General features: G+C 39.6%; 3 protein-coding genes across 3 annotated transcripts in view; 1 reads left to right on the forward strand and 2 right to left on the reverse strand.

Moving 5' to 3' along the window:
* The window catches only part of LOC137985323 (transmembrane protein 163a-like), an 11,485-nt gene extending 868 nt beyond the window's left edge, over positions 1–10,617 (reverse strand). The window contains exons 1-7 of the mRNA XM_068832912.1: positions 10,400–10,617; positions 8,248–8,370; positions 7,296–7,339; positions 6,248–6,342; positions 5,700–5,796; positions 4,286–4,397; positions 3,781–3,922 (exon numbers count right to left, since the gene is read on the reverse strand). Of these exons, the coding sequence (XP_068689013.1) occupies positions 3,781–3,922; positions 4,286–4,397; positions 5,700–5,796; positions 6,248–6,342; positions 7,296–7,339; positions 8,248–8,370; positions 10,400–10,514 (728 nt within the window). The 5' untranslated portion in view covers positions 10,515–10,617. The remainder of the gene's footprint in view (positions 1–3,780; positions 3,923–4,285; positions 4,398–5,699; positions 5,797–6,247; positions 6,343–7,295; positions 7,340–8,247; positions 8,371–10,399) is intronic.
* Positions 10,618–10,927: 310 nt separating this feature from the next.
* On the forward strand, positions 10,928–22,070 carry LOC137984295 (glycerol-3-phosphate dehydrogenase, mitochondrial-like). Its single transcript, XM_068831414.1, has 13 exons — positions 10,928–11,328; positions 12,394–12,571; positions 13,483–13,607; positions 14,046–14,143; positions 15,416–15,579; positions 16,282–16,389; positions 16,642–16,843; positions 18,502–18,572; positions 18,661–18,783; positions 18,954–19,267; positions 19,857–20,147; positions 20,667–20,948; positions 21,472–22,070. Exons 1-13 carry the CDS (start codon positions 11,242–11,244, stop codon positions 21,589–21,591), a joined length of 2,163 nt encoding a protein of 720 aa, XP_068687515.1. The 5' UTR covers positions 10,928–11,241; the 3' UTR covers positions 21,592–22,070.
* A 138-nt stretch (positions 22,071–22,208) lies between these two features.
* LOC137984294 (neurobeachin-like protein 1) overlaps positions 22,209–22,500 on the reverse strand; it is a 52,413-nt gene continuing 52,121 nt past the window's right edge. Inside the window, exon 41 of the mRNA XM_068831413.1 lies at positions 22,209–22,500. This exon is cut by the window's right edge and continues 1,611 nt beyond it. The gene's annotated coding sequence lies outside the window, so the exon portion shown is untranslated.

Here is a 22,500-nt window from a genome sequence, read left to right on the forward strand (position 1 = left end):
CTATAGCTAAAGTTATCCTTATAACAGTCTGTGCGTGGTAATGGTACATTTAGTTTGTGCTCAGAGTCCCTTAAGTTATAAGCAGTTTGACGCTTTTCAAACCTAGAACAGAAGTATTCTGGAGCCAGCCCGTGCAGACTTAAAAACCACTGTAGCTCTTTGTATTTGCTGCTGGCAAGATGGATTTCTCCATCCAAGAAGCTCAAACAAGTAACCAGCATCGGCGTCATAGTTAGAATAAGTCAAAACTCGGGCTGCTCTATTTTGTAATTTCTGCACTTTACTCGGTAAAGTTATCCCACAGCTCAGTTCCCCAAACAACGTTGCAATAGTCAAAATGAGGCTGAATTGTATTCGAGCTGTGAACTAAACAAAAACTCCAATTCCAGAGGCGGAGTCGGAAATTGATTGATGGAAGCGCCAAAGCGCAGTTTGGCGCTTAGCGCTTGAAGATGAGATTCCGCAGAATTATGAAATACATGTAGCAGTAACGCCCAACTTTCATGAACTGAACCTCATAGGCATAAGATTTCAGGGTTCGTACTCAAAGACTATTGCCGTATTTCAAGTACATGTCTCTAAAATGTGAACTTCTCGTATTCACCTCCTCTACTGGTTTATCACGAACACACAAAATGACCAGCTCCTACTTAGCTTGACAACTTCGTAACTTCCCGTGAGAAGAGACGGAAAGACGAAAGACCCTGATAGCATTCTCGCTCCCAGATCTCATCGTTTCTCTTAGCGGGCAGGACCTTCGCTGAACATTGAAAACGAAGGACTCTGGGGCCCGTTTCTCGAAAGTCCCGAAAAGCAATCTGTGAAATTGCCAACCGCTTGTTTTGGAAAGCCGACCTTTTAACATGTTTTCAAGGTAACAAAAAGAAAAATAACTGTGAGGTTTGACGAATTAAATGCTCCCCGTTCTTGAGTTAAAAAGGGAATAATATTGTGACACCCGAAAATGGCCCGTAAAGTTTCGGGACTTTCGAGAAACGGGCCCCCGGAGACACAGCATTCTAGGACTTCCGGAATTCATATACGAGTCAGTCTCTATGTGAAGCTTCAAGTGGCCTTAACTTAGAGAGAGTGTCCCTTCGTGTCGAACAGAAAGAAGCAATAAGTCATATCGTAGGTTTAAACCAAGACACTCTGATCATTTTAGCGTCCATTCTCGTCCCCGGAGTCTGGTTTTCTTTTGGTCAGCGCCAAGAACACGGACTCTGGCCACAGCCAAAAATACACGCAGTCGCGGTTATGGTATAATGTGGTACCCATTGACAACCGTTATTGTTTCAAATTTCTGAGAGTGCGCAGAAAAGCCGGAAGTCCATGATTCGCGGACTTTCTGCTTTGGCTGTGGCCAGAGTCCGTGTTCTTGCGCTGACCACAAGAAAAGCGTAATCCGGGAGCAAGAATGTTTACCGACCGGCTTCACGCCAGCTAACCCCACCACGCCACATAAGCCATTTTTACTTCCGCTTCAAGATCTTATTGTTTGCGAGGCTAACTAATGAAACAATTTGATTTCCTATGTCTCCATGTCTCTAGTTTTCTTGTGCAGAGGCCCCGCCGGCTAAGAGAAACGATGGGATCTGGGAACGAGAACGGCTTGATAGTTTAAGAATGATCAATCAATAATGACTTTACTAACGTGTCAAAGGTATCTAGTCGAGGGGAAACATCCCTCTACTAATTGGGGACAGTCTTAATAATAAATTATACACCTGTTAACATTAAAATTAATAAATATTTTAAAAACCTACTACCAACTAATGGTATCCTAGTAAAACCTGGAGGCATTAAAACTCAAAACCTTAAAACCAACGTGAAAGAAATTTCGTTCTGTTATGAGTTACAAAGAATGCAGTTCAAACAATTATTGTCTTCTACGATCGAACTTACAGTAAATCACATTTGCGAATACGATGTTTAAAACTGCTCAGTGATGGATGGGATCTAATTTCGCCCGGCAACCCACTCCACAACTCAGGTCCCAAATAGGCGAGTGAATGTTGACCTTACTTCTCGGTCGTAAATCTAGGGATGGCAAACTCTGACACCCAGCCCCTTAAATTGTAAGGTCAGCAGTGCATATGAAATAGCTCGCATCTTTTTGTGGGGCATAGTCGGTTTCACCTTGTACATAAGGATGGTGATATCTTGTAGTCTTCTATCCTGTGGCGTTATTAGGTTACTTTTGTTCAACAGATTTCGGTAGATGAAATGGTATATGAAATGAATCATATATGAACTGCGGATATGAAATCAAGTGATCATAGCTTCACTTGAGATTTCGGTAGCTTGATTGCTTAGCCGGGAAAACTGCGCGTAATGCTCTTTCTTCAATATGTTCGAGCTTTCTTTTATCAGTAGCAGAACAAAAGTGCCAAGTCAGATGGCAATAAGTTAAGTACGTCATGATGGCTGGTTTATACAGGCTTGGTTTAGCATAAGTAGGAATAAGTTTTTTAAGTCTCATCATTAGGCCTACCCTTTGACTCGCCTTCCTACATATTTCATTACAGGTAATGTGATTGTTAAAGTTCAGCTGGTCGCCTATACTGACTCCTAGCAACTAACGAGAATCTGAAGAGTCAATGGTGTTTCATTGAAAGTGTAATGGGTTGTCACTTGCTGTACTATTATGGTTGAGAGTCATAACTTGGTATTTGCCCAGGTTTCCTTTTAGCAGATTGCTAGCGTACCACTCAGAGGCTTTATTGGCGTTGCTTATTGGGTAGTTGTTAGCTGTTTCCAGGTTTCCCGCTGTTTCATACAGTTGACGGTCATCCGTGTATATAGAGAGATGCGAGTTAATTACGTATGTCAGGTCGTTTTGGAAGATGTTCCATAGCAACGGACCTAGAGCAGATCCCTGAGGACAACGTCTCTCAGTCCGCTTCCAATATGGCTTCTAATGGCTCTTAGTTTCACTCGATCCAGTCGATCACACAGGTAGGATCGAATTAGGTCGAGTAGTTCATATTAAAATCGATACGCTCTTAATTTTCTGATCATAAGGAGAGGATGCAGAGAGTCAAAAGCCTTGCTCAAATCGTTGGACAAGATCTTAACAGTTTGTCGGTTATCCCGTGCTGATTTCCATGTTTCAATAAGTGATATCAGTGTTGTTTCGCAACTGCGGCATTTGCGATAGGCCGTGATTCCGAGATGTAAGCGACTGTCAAATTGCTTTGTGATCTGTTCGCTGAGGAGCTTCTCAAATACTTTACTGACCACAGGGAGGGCAGCTATTGGTCTATAATTGCCACTATTCGGGGGATCTTCTCTCTTGAAGACGGGCGTCCACTCACCCTTTTTCCAGGTGCTTGGCCATTGACAATTTGTAATACACGAGTTGTAAAGATTCTTGTCTTGGGTTGACAATTTTTCTTTCTACAGTTGAAGTATGAGCTCTTCATACATGTAGTCTCCTCATATCAAAGATATACTCCTCCTGCAATCTTTAAAGGTTTCCAGTGACACAAGAACCAGAATGAAGATTAAAAAACGACTGCTAGCTTTGCTTTGTTAAGAACATAAAAGGAAAATGCAAAATTTCACTTTTGCAAGACATAATGCAAGGTAAATACTGACTCTGCTCAGCAAAGGAAAACAAACAAATTACATTTATCGGTTTTGTTCTATGTTTAGACTAACTAAAAATGAAGTGTGATATTTTTATAAGAATTGCTGAACGCACCACTGCAAATCTAAAGCAAAAGGGAAATGACTTCCCACATACAAAATAATTCTCAATTGACACTTTTCACTAACCTTACTCCATAGCCACATAATCCCACTGCTATACAAAGAGCTACAGAAGCATCAAGATACCAAATATGTCTGTTGTACTGATAAAATATTGTGCTCACAATCATCCCCAATGATATACCCGCACCGGCTGTCGAGTTGAAAGCTTAAAGAAAACAAAATTTCATATGGAGATGGTGTCAGCGACGATAAACTGATAAACCCACTCAAACCAAACTTCCCTTTGAGAAGCAGGAATTGTGCTAGTAAGTAGTCCGGAACACTACGGACAACCAGGACCAAATTCAATGAGAGGTCAGAACTCTCAAAGCAAGTGCCCAGTAACAACTGGACGACACTGCCTCCTCCGCGACAACTCACATAGGTTTGGTTGATAAGGAACGGTAATCACACTTTTAACTGGTCAGTCATAATAAATGGTCAGCAGCCTTTTGATGCTGCATATGTAAGCATACAGGCAAGCTGCAGTGTTGTATTAAATATGGCAGTACAAGCTTGAAGAACTTACCATCTGTTCGGAGAGAGTCACTTTCCAACTTTTCAGCTATGACAAATTTCATCCACGCAAGTGATGAATACACCACTAAACTGACACCAGAAATTGCCTCAATGCCAGCAAACTGAAAAAAAAAGAAACAGTTATTAAAAAAAAAACTGCATAATTTAACCATTGACAGTAGTCAGTAGTTACATGTATGTTAAGATGATTAACAATTAATGCAAGTCAGAGCAAATTAAAAAGGAGTCACATGGCATATTCACTGTGAGTTTTCTTTAGATGTAATTTGCTGGTTTAACCCTTTGACGCCTGAACCGGCAAAAACCGGCCAGACTTAGTATCTTACTCTATCTAATGCCAGACGATTATTATTTTACTCGTCAAGGGGGAACCCCCAAGAGTAAATGGGTTAACAACCCCTATATAAGCTCAAAAACAGTCCCCTTTAACTCATTGACCCCTTGGATTGTGACGTAATAGATTTTACTCTGTCTAACATCGGAACAATTTAACTTGTCTATGTGGGGTGGTTCAGGAGACATTAGGGAGTATAACCATGCAACGTTTTTGAGCTGCTGACGGTAACCGGAAATTAAAATTTTGCATGCCAGGGCAGTATTGTCTCCCAGATTTTTAACCTAATCATCAGTAATAAAAGAAAAGATACTTTAATTAGCAATATAAAGTCAAAAGAAGAAAGTCAACAAGACAAGTTAACATGGAAAACAGCTCACTTCCGGTTGCTGTCCGTGGCTCAAAAATGTCGCAGGCTTCAACTCCTAATTATGTGTTAACAACCTCTATATCCACTCAAAAATTACTATATCCACTCAAAAATTACTGGAGATGATCTGTGCTAGAACGTTTAATATGTGATTAACCATTTTGGCCCTGACAGTGAGACTTATAGATTTTACTCTGTCTGACGCCAGATGATTTTATTCGTCAATGGAGGCTGCTTCAGTGGTAAATCAGTCAACAACATCTACATGTAAGTGGACTGCTCAAAAACTTGACTTGACTTGAACTGACCCCTTCATAACCCTTCCTTCCCTTGTAGATTTTACTCTGTCTAATACCAGATTATTTTAATCATCAATGAGGGCTGCTTCAGTGGTGAATGGCTTAACAACATCTACAGTAGGTGGACTGCTCAAGAACTATGTCCCCTTCCATAACCCTTCTGTCCTGAAAGTGTGATTCATAGATTTTACTCTGTCAAACACCAGATGATTTTACTCTTAAATGGGGGTCACTGCAGGGGTAAAAGTATTAACATTTTTTAATGATTTCTCTTGCCTTTGCCTTGATAAACATTTTAATTTTCAACTCAAGTTCGTCTTTTCATCCAAAACTATTTCAATAAGCTTGCATGCCTTTCTGTTTCATGAGCCTAGCAATGACACATTGCAAATGCACTTACTTTAATGGCATGCTTCTCCACAACTAAAGACCTGATGGCTCGGATGAATATTCCACTTGCAGATAACAAGAACAGAATTCCAATTGCTATACAAGCTCTGCAGTGAAACAACACACACAAAAAACTTACATTTTTATGAAGATACTAAGGTTAATGCGTCAATATGTAATTACTATTGGTTTTATGCATTACTCTAATTAAGTTGTCATAATAATAATTATAATATTATATTAAACAACAACAATTCAAAGGATGGTTTTTGATGAATGGGAGGAACCTAGAATGAGTAGAAAAATACCTCCCAGGGAATAATGGAGAACAAGCAATCAAACTCAACCCATGTATGATGGCAAGCCTGGGAATCGAACAAGAGAGAAGGGCTTAAAAGGCTCTTTCACTGAGCCAACCCTGTCTAAACCATTTATCACATGGGACACACTCAAGGCTAGTGTTCCTCTTGGCTCCCTCCATTGAGCCTCACACTTTGCTTGTGCTCTGCAAACTGTTAATCAAAAGAGCATAATTGTACCAATTTTAGGACAACATACCTTCGCTCTCTTTCCCAGGAATATGTTTTCCCAGCCAAACCACAAAACCTCCAAATTACAACCAATGACGAACAGACATCTAATATAGAGCCAAACTGGCAAAAAAGACAAAAATTATAAACTTATTTTTAAAAGCTATTTTTTTCAGAAACACCACTTAAGGGATAATCTTTAACGCTCACAGTTTTCATTTAAAGTAACCAGTCAGCCAAAGAAAAGCACTGGCTTCTTCACCCATTGAAGTTGCTTAATATCATAATTAAGTAATTATTAATTAGGTTGCCTAGTACATACTTTTTATCTCTAAATTTAACGAAATAGTTATTACTTATTCCAGACAGATTCTTTCAAACCTAAGATTAAAACCCATTTTGATAATGACTTTTATAAGACTTGATCAATATAACAGTGATCATCGATAGACCTTTTTACAGTTGTGTGCCTAGTTACCTGGCCTTTAAATGAAAGTGAGGCTGGACTTGACCTTGTTATGATACAGATCTCCCTGCTTTTCATATGTTAATGATCTTGTTCTCATGCTAATTAGTTGGAAATTACATAAGAAAAGCAGTGACAGAGGTTTCTATCAAAACAAGGTCATGCAACTCTAGCCTCCCTCCCATTTGGTTAATATAAGCACTGTTCAGGTTACATGACTTGTACAGAAATCCCTGTCAGATTCAGTTCTAATGTTATGATTACTAGTCCATAAAAAGTGTTCGACAGTGTACCTAATTCCAGAATATAATCATTGAATTTCTTAATTTAGATACATATTAACCTTATTAAATTAACCTACGCGTGCTAGCCAGACCTGCCCTTTAAGTGTCTGAGGGACCACAACTTCTAAAGGCAAGAGGGTTTTAATTTATTTTAGTAGCAATAAAGGTGACCACCACCACCACACAAACACTGGCAGTAATATAAGAGCCTCAAGAGAACACTGGTAAAGAAATTAACCCCATTCAAATTCCCAGCTGAAAATATGTCTAATGCTTATCCTATAGTGATTACACCCTGTCCGTTACTTTAAGTTGTTATTACTTACTGCAAAGCCAAACGCTGCAGAACTTTTAGCCAAACTGGAAATAACTGTGAAAAAATAACTGAATGCATTTAAAGAGTTTGAGAGAAAAAAAAACATGACAAAGAACAAAGTGGTTTCTAGGTTTATTTTTGAAAGACAGCAGTGATCCTCATACTACATCCTAAGCAAATTTATTGTCTCTAACGTATGAAACACCTGAAATATTAGGGGTCTTCAGCAGGATTTGAACCTATGACCTCTGCTATGCCGATGCAATGCTCTCACTGACTACCAACTGAACTACATGTATGAAGACACTAACTTATTGGGGAGCAGGTCAATTTCTTGGACTCATGTGTTCCCATGAAAGGACTGATGAATATAACCTGCACTTAAAAAAAATATACAGTTTCTTTCAGGTTTATTTTTGTTTTGTAAGTATTTGAATCCGAACGAATATATTCTTTAAAAATTAAGGGTGATGCTTTTTACTGCTGCAATGGTATATTAGGTTATTAACCCTTTGGCGTCTAAACCGGCCTACACCGGTAAGACTTAGTATTTTACTCTGTCTAACGCCAGATGATTTCACTTGTCAATGGGGAACCCCTGGGAGTCAGTGGGTTTAATCAATCACTGTCCCCATTAACCCTTTGAAGCCTAAACAAGCCTAAAGCGGCCAGATCTTTCTTGACAATTAAAATCCCTGCTACAACTGTACAAGAAAAAGATTCAAGGTAACTAGAGATGACCTAGAGGGGTTGAGTTGCAAGTCCAAACCAAAAACAAAATGTGGGAAGAAGGGGAATTGACACTGCTAGGAAAAACAAAGGAAAAAGTATAATAATTGACAACTTAATTAACCACTGATTCCTCAGGCCCCTAAGAAGCCCTGGTTGACAAGTAAAATTACTCCAAGGAATCAATTGTTTAAACAATGGAAGTGCAGTCTTGTGAAAATAAGGATGCTTACCAAATGCACTAATTCCAATCACAAAAGCACAAAAAACAGAGGCGTAAGATACTGCAAGAGCTGCCTTACGCCATTTGTCCATCAACTGAGCAGGAAGCTGCTTTTCTTTGTGGAGGAGATACTCTGTTGTAGGTAAACCAATGGGAATTAATCAGTGCGAGTCAAAAGAAGGGTTCATTGATCTAAAGGATCTCTTGGCACTGTGTACAAAATGCTGTCATTTGTCACAATCTGCATTAGAATACAGGGCAAAAAGGGCAAAGCCCCTCAGTGCTAGGGATTGTTGTAGCCTGAGTCTCTCACATAAGGAGTGGATAGAGGTACAGTGTAGGCCCCGTAATGGCAGTCCCCCTAATAGGAGTTCTAAGATATTTAAGGACGAAGACAAGGATAATGTTCTCACCCTATTAAAGTGGCACAGTTCTTGTTTTTTTCGAAAACTTGGTGGCTGGGTCTCACGAGAAACATGTCATAGTTTCCCTTAAGGGCATACAAAGAAGACGAAGGGATTTACTCCCATTAAGGTTGGTACAGGCCAAAATCAGGAACAAATTCTTGCATGGTTTAAGTTACTGAGTGAACAAATTCTTTAATCAAAATTTCCTTGTTTACAAAATAACAGCATTCCTTTTTTAGCATCCAAGAAAGAAGTTGTCATCAACTGATTGAATTTATGGTATTATCAAAGTTCTGTGCCACAAGTAAGACATTTCATAAAACAGGTTTTTTATATGAGTAGCAAGCAAGCCTTGTAAAGCAAGTTTTTTGGCAGCTTAAAGTTGAATATTTCTTTCATTGTATAATGTTAACTGTCACCAAACGATTTCTACGTAGTAGCTCAGTGGTTTCAATAAGTACTGGCAGCCGATCGCGATGAACAGTATCGGCTACTGAGTTTACTAAGAGAAGTCGGCTACTTCTTTCTCTAAACCCCTGGTAGATAATTATTGTGCAATTACTCTTTCAGCTGTCCCATGATGGATTAACCAAGAGTGAATCCAGGATGATAGTTGACAAATGAAAAGTACAATATGGTTCCAGAAATAATAAGATCAAACAATGCACCATGAGTTCAAAGATTACTTTTCAAAGGTATGCAAATTTAGGATGCATTTCCTTCAGGTCAACCACAAGGGAGAGAAATCATTATTAATTTATTATGCAGTGATTGTCAAAATGAGATGTCTTTTACTAATTAAAACACCCTCTTAACTTCATTTGGACGAAAATACTCTTTTAAAAAACACTACTATTTATCAACAAACTTTGAATAATTGTTAATTTTTGTTGAATCACAATAATCCAATTTATAGGAAATTATAACTGACCAGAGACCAGAAAAAAATAAAAATCAGAACTATTTTTGTTGAAAGATTATTTTTATCTTGATATGCGAATTTTCATGTTAGCTTTTCTAATAAATTATAAATACAAGAAAAAAACTATAATATGGAGAAAATTCGTCAAGAAGGGTATAATGTAACAAATTGATAAAAATTTCCCAAAAGGTTGTTGTAATTTGTGACTCAGAATGCAGATCTTGAAAACAGTTAGTTCATGAAAATTAAATTATGAAGAGTATACAGTGTAAACGGAATTGACTTTAATCGTGGATTTAAAAGTAGTACAGTCATGTAAATTGTGCATGATTAAAGTTAGGAAAAGATGCTATAGGAAATTATATTTCCCTGATCTTTTTAAGCTCTTGACACTGAGTTAAGGATGATGACGGAAGCAAAACGAACTGTAAACATTTTTGAAGAAAATGCTTTGTATAAAATGACATTATAAACTAAGACGAAATTGAGAGCACACCTGTAAATTCAGAAGGAGAATCAAAAACGTACATCGTACATGTAACGTCAAATGAGATTTTTATAGTAGTACGTATACAAGCTTTTTCTATCTTGATGTAATTCTTAAATAAGGTTATACAAGGTTCAGTTGCTGTTCAAACAATAAAATGAAAGTAAGCAAGTATATTATAGTCATTTCAGCAAGCTAATTAATATAGTTTGAGCAGAAGAAAAACTTAACTAGACAGATCTTTCAAAAACGAGGAACGACCTTTTGCGATAAAATCAACTTCCGATGGGCAGGCGAGTGGTCGGAAAAAAAAAACAAACAAGTAAATTTGTCGTGTTTCACGTACCGTCGTCCAATGGCGATATACAGGGAAACCCTTCGAGCTCGCCAGACTTGCCTTTTTCACCTGTCGCGCTAGTTAACAGAATAGTTGAAGAGCCATATATTGTACCTCCCTCCATGACGATTTTTGGACATCAGCCATGTCAAAAGCAGAAAAAAGACATCCTAATATCTGAACCCAAAATGAGCAATGCTGATTATAAACCGTTTTGTTGCGAGAGACTTGGGAAGGACATGACGCACCTGTGGGAGGGGGACTCTGTAGGGCTTATTAAGGCGCTAACAAACGGAAATAATAATGACGAGAAAGAGAGGGGACTATACGCTTAAAACGGATCGGGCTACCTTCTCACAAACGCTCTCACTCCTGTTATTTGGACAAAATGGAATTGTACTGTAAGCCGAAAAAGGGAAGGAAAAAAACAAATTTCAACTTTTTAACTACTTTAAACGTAAGGCAGAAGGCATGTGACAGAATTCAAATATTACCGAACCCTCCCTTCTACGTTTTCACAGTTTCAGCTCACTAGCCACTCCCCAGTCTTTTATTTGATTCGGAACGGACAAAAATTGCGGCAGAGATCTGAAGAGAGGTACAGCTTCATTTCTAATTCGAAACATTCACGGGAAGGGCTGGGAGAATAACACTCTTTTTTTTTACTCTCATAATCGACTGTTTTCCTATTGCTTGAAGTTTGTGTCGGCCAATACAGAGTTCCCTCGCCTTTGGGCAATTTTCGCGAGAGAAACTGATCGTGGTTCTGCACAGGTGTGGGAGATGAGCTCTTCGTTGTAGCATATTTAAGTAACCGGCTTATTTATCTGGGATCTGGTCTCAATCCCGTGATGTCTTATATTCGCATTTTGGGAGGGACAGCAGCTGTTAGCGCCGGGTTGTATGCATTTTACAATTTTCGTGATGGAATACGCCAGGTACGTTAGCTATAGATTCTAGAATACCAGTTACGTATTACCCATGGATGGATATACATCCTCTATTGTTATATGACTCGTTACGCCCAAGCCCAAATGCCTGCGAGACCAAGTGCCTAAACACAGCTTTTACCAATTTAGACAGTGTCACGATACAATTTTTTTATTAATTGCACATTTCTGAGGTACTCAAAATGCAAAATACCCGGCCATATTTTTGTGTTCAACTTGTAGCGACATGTAGTCGCCCGGAAAACGTCAGGCATAGAGCAAAAACACACCATACATATATGCAGAAAAGGGGCTGGGTCTATTCTGCATGGAAGACTATCGTTGTTGTTTTCGCAGCTCTTTGCAATAAAGAAGCCAGAAAAGCATACAAATGGCCCTCAGGGTGGCTGGTCACAGAAAGACTTGATATGTGCTTTGCACTTTACCTTGTGAGGGTGGGAGGGGGGTTAGGGGTATACTTGGGAGAATTTTGGTTATGTGTTTGTCACTTGTGTCTGTAAGTTACAAGGAATGTGCCCTTATTTGTACACCGCACTGTTAACCCATCAACCCCTGGACCGCCGCCCTTGACAAGTAAAGTCGTCTGGCGTTTCAGTAAAATCTAAATTAAGCATCATTCCTAAGATTCAATGGGTTAAAGTTCATTGCAATTAGAGACGCTTTTGATCGTTCTTCACAAAAACCAATTAGACTTTGTTTCAGGGTTCCCCAGAGCTCTTCTCTCCCTCAGTCAAGAGAAGAGCTCTGGGGTTGAGATTTCTTTATTGAAGAAAAATGCATCCAAAAAACGCTGTTCTGCAGGGTTACTGTGATTTGCTTTTACTAATCCTTTGAATCGCAATATTTTCCTTTGCTTTTAAGTTTACCCCGAGAACCACTCAGATTTTCTGGAAACAAACTTAACTGTCCTCTTTTCGACGTGAAGGATAAATTTTCTGCCTGATCAAACTGATTTCCTAAGGTACACTGAGAAGAAAAATAGAAAACAAGCTTTGATGTATTACTTCAACAGAGAATTAATGTTTTTGTTATTTTTTAACATCTGCATCTCAGAATCCCTTTTTACCGGTGACTGCAGCAGAAAAAGTAAGTGCAGAGGATCAGCCCATTATCGCTCTTCCATCAAGATCTGTTCACATCAGTGCTTTGAAAGATACACCACAATTTGATGTTTTGGTGATAGGAGGTGGTGCTACAGGCTGTGGTGTAGCACTGGATTCTGTGACAAGAGGTGGGCAAAATTAAAATAATAGACTAAGTGTGCATAAACACACACTAGCTCTGAGTGCTACAGTTTCAACATCTACAACAACATGTACAGTACATGTCAGCACTTGCAAAGTTCCCTCGACTTATAGCTGCAATCACAGTCATAAGTCGTTGGAAGTCACCCACCCCCTTTCCCCCGTTCAATATTGGATAACGCAATGCACCCAAACTAAGACAATTAGCTGTGAAGCTGACACCATATTTTTTTTCTTGAAGGAACATGTCAGACCACAATACTGGGAACTTGGTGTAGTTACTCTTTGTGATGTAGTCGAGGGATAGAATTTAAATGCAAACATCACCAAGATTCCAAGTAACTCATTAATGGTCCACCCTGCTAGCAGAGCCTTTCTTTTGCTTGCTCGATTTAGGCGTTCTCGAGAAAGACTCTGCATGAATAGAGTAAGATCTTTATTGAGTATGCGCTGTATGTTGCCAGGATACAGTCTCAAACCCAAGCCTAATATGCCAGATCTTGGTTTTTCACGGTGCAGTGGGCTCAATTATAACCATCGGTTTTGTCACTAACTGGATGCTTGCCAGGAAAAACCGGTTTGATGAGAGAAAACAAGTTAGATTGACTTGTCCAGAAGTTCGGGCTATGGCAGCTTCAAAGAGTTGACGCGATTCAGGCAGAGCTTCCTTTTCTGACCTCTTCAGTAAAGAAAAAGACAAAAGGAGGCTCTGTTGGCAGGGTGTTAATGGTCCAGCATAAACCCAGGAAATGTTTTGTTTGTTGCAGATAAGCATTTTTTCTGTTATCCAATGGACAAGATGATTGCACGGTGTCATTGGGATAGCAGAGAGAGGACAATGTATGATGTTGCTTCAGCTCGTGTGACTTTTAAAATCCAGTTTGTAAAATTTTTACAGGCCTGTCTACTGCTTTGGTGGAAAGGGATGATTTCTCATGTGGGACAAGCAGTCGCAGTACCAAACTGATCCATGGAGGTGTGCGGTACCTGCAGAAGGCTATTATGCAACTGGACCGAGAACAGGTTAAATTTGAATTTTTCGTTGAAAAGGGAGAAATAATGACAAATTCCAACTGAATCCTGCCCTCAAGAAAATTCCACTCCTCTGTAAACAGAGTCAGAAAGCAGATGTTGCAGAAAGCAGAGATCATCCACAATCACGTATATGTCCATGTTAGTCGCAATTCACACACACCCTCTAGATTTATTACAATTTACCATAGATAAAAGTGACGTCATGAAGGTGAAAGCATAAGAGAACAAATTAGGAATCGATGTCTTTTTTCCCCATTGGTTTAATTTTTGCTCACTGTGTTCAACTTACAACGGTTCAATGCTAAACGAAAGTAACATTCAATTTGCTGTTTATGAGATGCAGCTCTTCAATTTGTGTAATATTGTGTCCAATTGTCTTATCTAGGTTGTGCTAACTTGATTCTCCTACTTTCTGACTTTTTGCAGTATCGTCTTGTGAAGGAAGCATTGCACGAGAGAGCAAATCTACTGGCCATTGCTCCACATTTATCAGCTCCATTACCAATAATGCTTCCAGTATACAGGTGAATCTTTCTTCACATTTTTTACCAAGAGAGGGTAAAAGAAAAATAAGGATTTAACCAAATGAAATGTGACTGTGGTGTTGATTTAATTTTGCCAATGATTGAAAATTATTTGCAAATTTTTTAGTGGAACATAATCTTTCCAGGCCATCTGACCTTGGGATTCCTGCAGCCCCAACTGCAAGATGAGAAAACATTTCATATTACTCAATGATGTGAGCAACTCCTAGAAACAACCTTGCTCGTGAACAAAAAAAATTGTGACAAGAAACATATGAAAATTTCATATATTTGAAATAGGGAGAATTTAGGTCTAAGTGACACTGTGTGTCCAGAAATGTACCTATAAATTAGCTAGATGCATGCTCAATTTTGACGTCCAACGCAAAGTGGTATAATTCCTTTATTAAAGTCTAAGCCTTTGTTACCTATTTCCAATGAGTAGGTACAAAAGTTGGACTGGATTAACTCCGATTGCTCAACTCGGATGGTTAGATGGTTTTGTAAACCCAAACTATTCAACGTTTGCCCAGATTTCACCGAGGTTACATGTAGCTTAAAGATTAGGGCTGGGGTGATTTCTCGAGGCCTTATCAAGGTGATAAGGTGAGGTGAGCAATCGGAGTTGATCTGGTGTGACTTTTGTACCTGCTTATATGGGGGCAAGGATGGCACAGTCGGTCTAAGTGCACGGCCTTGGTGCAAGAGGTTCTGAGTTTGATTCCCGGATCTCGCATCCTCGTTTCAACTTCTTTCCTTTCCATGTAGCTAAGTAGCTTTAAATGCCCGTAAAACGGAGCACTGATGGAGAGGGGGGAGTAAAATGAGTGCACCGTCGACCTCAGGTTTGTCAGTTGAATTACTGTTATGAGTTATCGACGCTAAATATGGTTACTTTACTTTACTTTACTTTATATCCAACAATAAGGTACATGTAAGGTTAGCATTATTTATTTTTGCTTCTAAGGGTATTAAGCAGCTGTTTTTCCTTTAATACTTGAGGAGCAGTATTTGCGGTGTGACGTTAATTGCCTGTATTCCGAGACACGAGTGTCGTTGAAGTTGGGGACAAGGGCAAGGGGGCACTTTGTGACTCTCATTGAAATCTGTGAGAATCTAATTAGCAACATTTCTGGACATATCTGTTCAGTGAAAGTTAAATCATTCCATTTATAAAGCAACTTGAGAAGCAGTTTTTGAATTGTATTTTCTCATAATTGAATTTTTAGAGTGTCCTGACAAGTTATAATCTTATTTTGTTGTTATTTGTAGATGGTGGCAACTTCCTTATTTTTGGGTAGGAATCAAGATGTACGACCTTGTTTCTGGCAGGCAACTTCTTCGCAGTAGTTATGTTGTGGGAAAAAAGAAAGCCTTGGAGCTATTTCCTATGCTTAAAAAGGAAAAATTGTGTGGAGCCATTATATATTATGATGGTAAGTCAATTAACAGCTTTACGTATGGGTCCATCTGCACTGGATTGTTTGTGTAATGAATAAAATTCAAAGCCTTTCCTTTTCATTGTTATCCTCATTGTGGTTATGATGTTTGGAGGTTCAACTCCTGAAAACTCCCTCAGATATTTTTCCAGTATCCTGAGTGGCACACTCACAAGAAAACAATTAAAGTATTTAATGGGGTTTTGTTAGAAGTCATTCTTTTTAAAATAGCCTTCAGACAAGCCAAAATAATGTGAAGCGATGACATTTGCTTTTAAACTTCCCTTAGATACAATGTACTTCTGCTACATTAACAGTTAACTGTGTAATGCTTATGATTTATTTTAAGACATTGATTATGAACTAGTCTGGCCAGGGTTTTAAATCACTCATGGCCTCCTTCAGTAGTTTAATGTTCAACTGAGTCAATCACTTGGCACTAATCGTAAAACTACAAGGACTAATGACATTGTTGTGTATAGCATTCCTAGATGGCTAATGGCAAACAATACCATATTATAGGAAATTAATGCCTGTGGAGTGTGTCACAGATTTGGGAGTAATTAATTAAGGTTGCTGAAATTAAGTAAATGTTAACACAAATTAACAATCGACTTAAATAAACACGAATTTTTCAAATTGGCATTAATTTCCTATAATAAGGTAAATGTTTCTTTAAATATGTTCTTTTTTATTCAGGCCAACATAATGATGCACGGATGAACCTTGCCATTGCATTAACAGCTGTCAGACAAGGAGCATCTGTGGCAAATCATTTAGAGGTGTTATCGCTTCTAAAGAAAAAGGGTAAGCAGTGATCTATGTATAATAAATTATGTACATGTAACAACCTTTCCTTTGAGGCGTGTTCTAAATTAAAATGAAAATAGCATTTGATCAGTGGCCATGTTGTTTATCAAAAATAAAAGAAATGTTTGCAAGTTTGAACTATAGGGGAACTGAAATGCTATTGTTGGTATTACTTTGAAAACTTTTTGCCCTGTAGAAGTAGACCACATGATCATTGATTTTAAATCTCGATCTTATACTTTGTTACAGAAGAAGGTAGCGAGGATGAAGTAGTTTGTGGTGCTCATGTACGTGATGCCATAACTGGTGAAGAGTTTGATGTGCGAGCCAAGTGTGTGGTGAATGCCACTGGGCCATTTACTGATGCAGTACGTAAAATGGATGATTCAACAGGAAATGATATCTGTCAGCCAAGTGCAGGTGTTCATATCGTTCTGCCAGAGTACTACAGGTATATAAGCAACGCACAAGTGTGATTGCTTCATAATAGGGTATCCAGACATCTTAAAACAGATGAATTGGGCCCCTAAATTGCTTTTATTATTATAGTTCAGGTCGTTTGGATACCCCGATGAAGCATGAAACACTGTCAGTCTGGTTAGGGCCCTTGCCTTGAGACAATTATGGTTCTAGAGCTGCTCTTGCCCGCTAGTTGAATTTGTTCCTGGTAAACTTCCCAGCTGCACTTGTAAATAGCCAACTGGTTTCCCTCTAGCCAGGTGGGATTATTAAAGTTGTTGTGGAGTCCATAAAGCGTTGCAACTTATTACACTGCAGTTAACTTTGTCGGAGAATCCGTTTTGGCGCTCTTCTCTTTAATTCGTCTGAGTTGATGTAAAACAAAGAAAATTCAACGTGTTAAGAATAAACCTACATTCTAAGTGAAAGTAATCATTGCAGTCAACGATTACACTGTAGCAACTTGAGGAGTTTCAAAAGTAACCTGGACAGTTATGCAAACCCTCGACTGCATCTCGGGTTTGCATAACTGTCTCGAATTCTCCCAACTCCCCCTCGTGTTTAGATGAGTCTATGGAAACACGGAAAACGTCCTCTGTTGCTTGATTGGAGGGTAATTTGAAGTGCTAGTTTTCCACCCATGTAAATCATGTGAGCGTTAGCCCTACTAATGGAAATGGGCCCACACAAGGACAGAGAAAAACTCTGACCAAGGGCCCGTTTCTCGAAAGTCCCGAAAAACCATTTGTGAAACTGCGTGTCAACCGCTTGTTTTGGAAAGCCGATCTTTTAACATGTTTTCAAGGAAACAAAAAGAAAAAATAATGGTTGTGAAGTTTGACAACTTAAATCCTCTCCGTTCTTGAAATACAAAGGGAATTGTGACACCCGAAGATGGCCCGTAAAGTTTCGGGACTTTCGAGAAACGGGCCCCAGGGAATTAAACCCACGGCCTTCGAGTTCGATCACCGTTGCTCTACCGATTGAGCTACAAGATCAGACGGGAGAAGGTCGTTGGGAATTTAAGACGTCTATGTCACGGCAATGAATATGTACAAGTACAACGAAGGGTTACATTTTCGCAAACGTTTGCCGTGTAGCACTTATATTTCAACAGAATTAACTATTGGAGGGTAATGTGAATCGCTATCGAGAGTGCACCGTTTCGACAATTTAAATCCTAGCACCGTAATGGGACAATTATCAGCTGAACTTGCTTAGCTCCCGTAAGTAGTATCTCTAGTATAGTCGGAAGGTCGTAGGTTCGACTCCTTCCGAGGAAAGCTCGGATTTTTTTCGAGTATCCCCGAGTCACCGTTGAAAACATGTCATCTCTTCGATATCGACATAGTTGGAGAAAGTGGATATCGAGCGAAAAGGTGCTACCATTTCCTTATCTGGCTCCCGTTCCGTTCGCATTTGCTCTATTCTAAACCGGTCAAACCGGGACACTACAGTGTGTTACCGTGTCATATTTTGCGCTTTCTCTTGACCAAATATGGTAAAATGGCGTAGTAATGGAATAATAAGTATTCAGTCGGTTTGGATTAGCTGAAAAGATAACCTCGCTTTGGTGTTTCCAACGTTGAATGGTAAAAGCGCCCTAATTTCATTCCTATTCGTTTCTTTTTGCTTCTTTTCATTTTCCAGTCCAACCGACATGGGACTTCTTGATCCTGCTACCAGTGATGGACGAGTCATCTTTTTTCTTCCTTGGGAAGGTGAGATGCGAATTCATGAAACCTTTTTGTGTTCTTTTGTTTGAGGTGAGAGCAGCCCCTTCATAAATCGCTTTTTAATCTGTTCCAGGCAAAACTATAGCTGGTACAACCGATTCCCCAACTGACCTGTCGTATAACCCTTCGCCAAAGGAAGCTGAGATCCAATTTATACTGAGTGAAATCAAGCATTACCTCAGTGCAGATGTGGATGGTGAGTTTGTAAAGGTCTATGTGTCTTGGATCAGTTCTTAAAAGTGGTGTCTTTTTTATTTAGGTGCTTAGTTCCTTCCACCCTCTTTCCCCTTACAGCTATTACTATGTTAATAAGTTTGGCCTATTGAATGTCTGTACTCGGTCTCCGATGTCTCGTTTTCCTTACAGTTCGGCGAGGTGATGTATTAGCAGCATGGAGTGGTATCAGACCTTTGGTCATTGACCCAAACTCCAAAAACACAGCCTCGATCGCGCGTAATCACCTCATACTGGTCAGCAAAAGTGGCCTGGTGACGATTGCTGGAGGGAAGTGGACAACTTACCGCTCTATGGCTGCAGACACTATGGAAGCTGCTATCAAAGCTCGCGGGCTCAAACCGTCAAAGGAATGCCAAACCGATGGATTTTTCCTTGAGGGAGGAGAGGGATATACACCTAATTATTTTATTCGACTGGTGCAGGATTTTGGCTTGGAAGTTGAGGTTGGTTGGCAAATTTTTAGGTGCAGCGTGCGTTACTGAAAAATGTGTTTTGTTGCCATGACAATTTTGGTCACCTCCAATCACTCTTCTTTTGTTGTTACACTGAGAACTGAAAGACGCTTATGCATCGGTGGAGAGGCAAAAATAACGCAAAAGTTTCGTTACCAAGCATCATACAAATGTACTGACGGTACTTTTAGCCGCCTAAGAATGAAAAGAGTGCAAATAGAATGGAATTTTAAAACGTTGGGCAACACTTTCAAAGTGGGATGAGATTGTTTTTAAAATCGCAAAAATTTTGATATGGATAGATCATCCTGTTAGAATTTATTTGTTATCTTCACCGTGGTTTGTCATTTTTAAGTAAAAGCCATTTTGGATTGAAAAACTGAAAAGCCGCCGTGACTAGCTGTTGATCAAAATGGGAGTCGAACCCAAGATCTTCCGCTCAGCAGACTGGCACATTTACTGCCGACGGTGAGCACAGTTGACATGGACGTTTCCAAAATACTCCCAAGTAGTGAATTAATTTACCTTGTCAACTCAATTAATAGAAACACCTTCTCCCTTTTCAATATTCATGCTAAAGGTTGCCAAACACCTCGCTCGCACATACGGGAACAAGGCACCGGAAGTAGCCAAACTGGCCAACATAACCGGAAGTCGGTGGCCAGTCATTGGCAAACGTCTGTTGGAACAGTTTCCGTACATTGAGGCGGAAGTGCGGTATAGTGTACAGGAATATGCCTGCACCATCGTGGATTTCCTTGCGCGGAGAACGCGTCTTGCGTTTTTGAATGCACAGGCTGCCGCCGATGCCATTCCAAAGATTGCCGACATTATGGGCAAAGAACTTAGCTGGTCAAAAGCCAAACAACAGGTAAAGAATTGGGGAAATTTCATACATGGACGAAAATTTTCCTCGAAAATTTCTTTTTCAGGGGTAGTTTAATCTGTACAAGTTATGTTTTGGGCAAACGGTGCATAATAGTCGATAATAGCTTGATTTCTTAGCCTTAAAGTATGGCGAACTTGCAATCGTATGGAAAATGAAAATAATCGATTGTAGATTACCTAAGTGTGTTCGCGTGAGCTTGTTGTGCGCGGCCCTGTCACATGAAAATCATAACTTTTCTTGACTATCGACTATCGTGTGGGAGGTCAAACGGACTTTTGGCGACGACGACACGACGACAACGAAGACGTCGACGACCACGACTACCAACCCTTCGACCACGTCTACTTCTACCACTTATCCTATTGGACGTCGCATATTTAACCATACTTGGGAAACACTCTCCAGCTTATTGAAAGCATCCTGTTTAAAACTCTTTAATTGTCAACACTGTCAGTAAAAATTCTCCAATGGTGAGCTTTGCCTCTTCTTAATCATTGCCAGGCTGAAATCAAAGACGCGCAAGAGTTTCTTGGTGCAATGGGACTGGACGTACAGGAACACGTTCGACGCGTGGAGGTGAATTTCAGCGACGAGGAGATAAAAGAGTACGAGAAGAAATTCCACAAAGTGAACAAATCCAAGCGAGGATGTCTAAACTCCTTGGACTTGAAAAATATGTTGAAGGAGATGGGAGAAGAAGTTTCGGATAAGCAACTGCATGAGCTGATAGCTGAGGTGGATACAAATAGAAATTCCTGCGTTGAGATGGATGAGTTTCTACAGGTACGTCTTGAGCACTGCTCGGTAGCTTTCATTTGAATGGTCCTTATTGGAGTTGAGCCTGCCGGCACATTTTCTTTTGTTTAAAACCGCATGAGTTTTGGAAGGGAATGATAAGAAAGTACAGCTCAGTAGCTTTCATTTGAAAAACCATCGTGTACCGCCTTTCTCTACGGAGCTCCCATCCTCAGCCAAGACGGCGTAACTAGCAAAATTCAAAATCACCTTTTACAAGGCAGCAAATTTACAGTTTTTTTAGTGAAGAGGGCACGTCTTGAATGTTTTAGTTTCCCATGTTTTTCCAGCTCAATTGAGGTCATTTTAGAGGTCTCAGTTTCAGCAGAAGTGTCGTTTCCTCTTGCAAAATGTGTCACGTCTGCTTACAGGTTTTCATAAATCCAACAGTTTAAGCAAAAATTTCCTGACCGCCAGTTTGGCGATCGCTTGCGCGAGTTACTCTCTGGCAGAGGAGAGGTTCGACTGTAGAAGATGGGCGCTTTTAACAAACCAAGTTGTTTTCTTGCAGTTGATGAGCGCATTAAAAACTGGAGCCGTCGCCAACAACCGTTTCGCGGTGATTATCGATCGTCATCACAAGCATTTGACAGAACAGATACCCGTGGACAGGAGTGGCGGTGGAGTGTGACGTGATGAAGGATCTAACCAATAGCAATCATTATGGCTGCTTTTTCGCTAATTACGGCGGGTCTTATAATTGGCCAATTGCAGAATAGATTGATTTGGTGGAAGTAAAATATGTATGTTGTATCAAGGGCGGGAAAAAATTTGCCACGCGAGTTGTGTTGAACGGTGATTGGCCGGACATGTTTCCTTTAGGCAAATCAAATTGGTGTTTATGTGGGACTGCTAACGCATCATGGATTCGAGGCAAATTCATGTTGCGTTACTGGTGGGTCACTGAACCTTTTGAGATTTAAAAGCGCAGTGCAATTGCGGACTTGAAGTTAATTTTCTTTTTTTTTTTTTTGGGAGTGATTCCGCGAAGTTGCAGCGACACATTTTTTCCCGAAAATATTTCATCTTAATTGTATGTACACGGATATATGAAAATACTCTCGGTTTATTAAGCAAGAATAACAGAATAAATACTTGCATTCAAAATTCGATTCACATGACTTTTTTTCTCGTATGAAAACACTTACTCCTATTTTCAAAGACAACCCTCCTAAAAAATGAAATAAAGACATAATTTCGCGATAAGGTTGTTACACAGTCTTGGAAAAAAAAAAACGACATCGTAAAAGATCTCTACCTTTTCAATCCAACCAACAGCATGAGCGTAGAAAAAAAAGAATCGCTTGCTGCGAACAAGCTGTGCCTTCAAAGCAAGTCAATTAGCGGATTACTTTGGTTTTGCATTTACCTCATTCAGTGATTGATTCAAAGTTCTCGCGCCATTTCTTCAACCAATCAGAAGTGAAACCAAAACCAATCGTGGCTCGCGCGTGCACATTTTCCCGCGCTTTGTGTCGGCTACGTGTAATTACTTCGAGTTTTGATTGGCCAAAGTCATTACTTTGGTTTTGGTTTTAAG

The sequence above is a fragment of the Montipora foliosa genome, chromosome 14 (genome assembly GCF_036669935.1).
Source record: "Montipora foliosa isolate CH-2021 chromosome 14, ASM3666993v2, whole genome shotgun sequence".
Lineage (NCBI taxonomy): Eukaryota > Metazoa > Cnidaria > Anthozoa > Scleractinia > Acroporidae > Montipora > Montipora foliosa.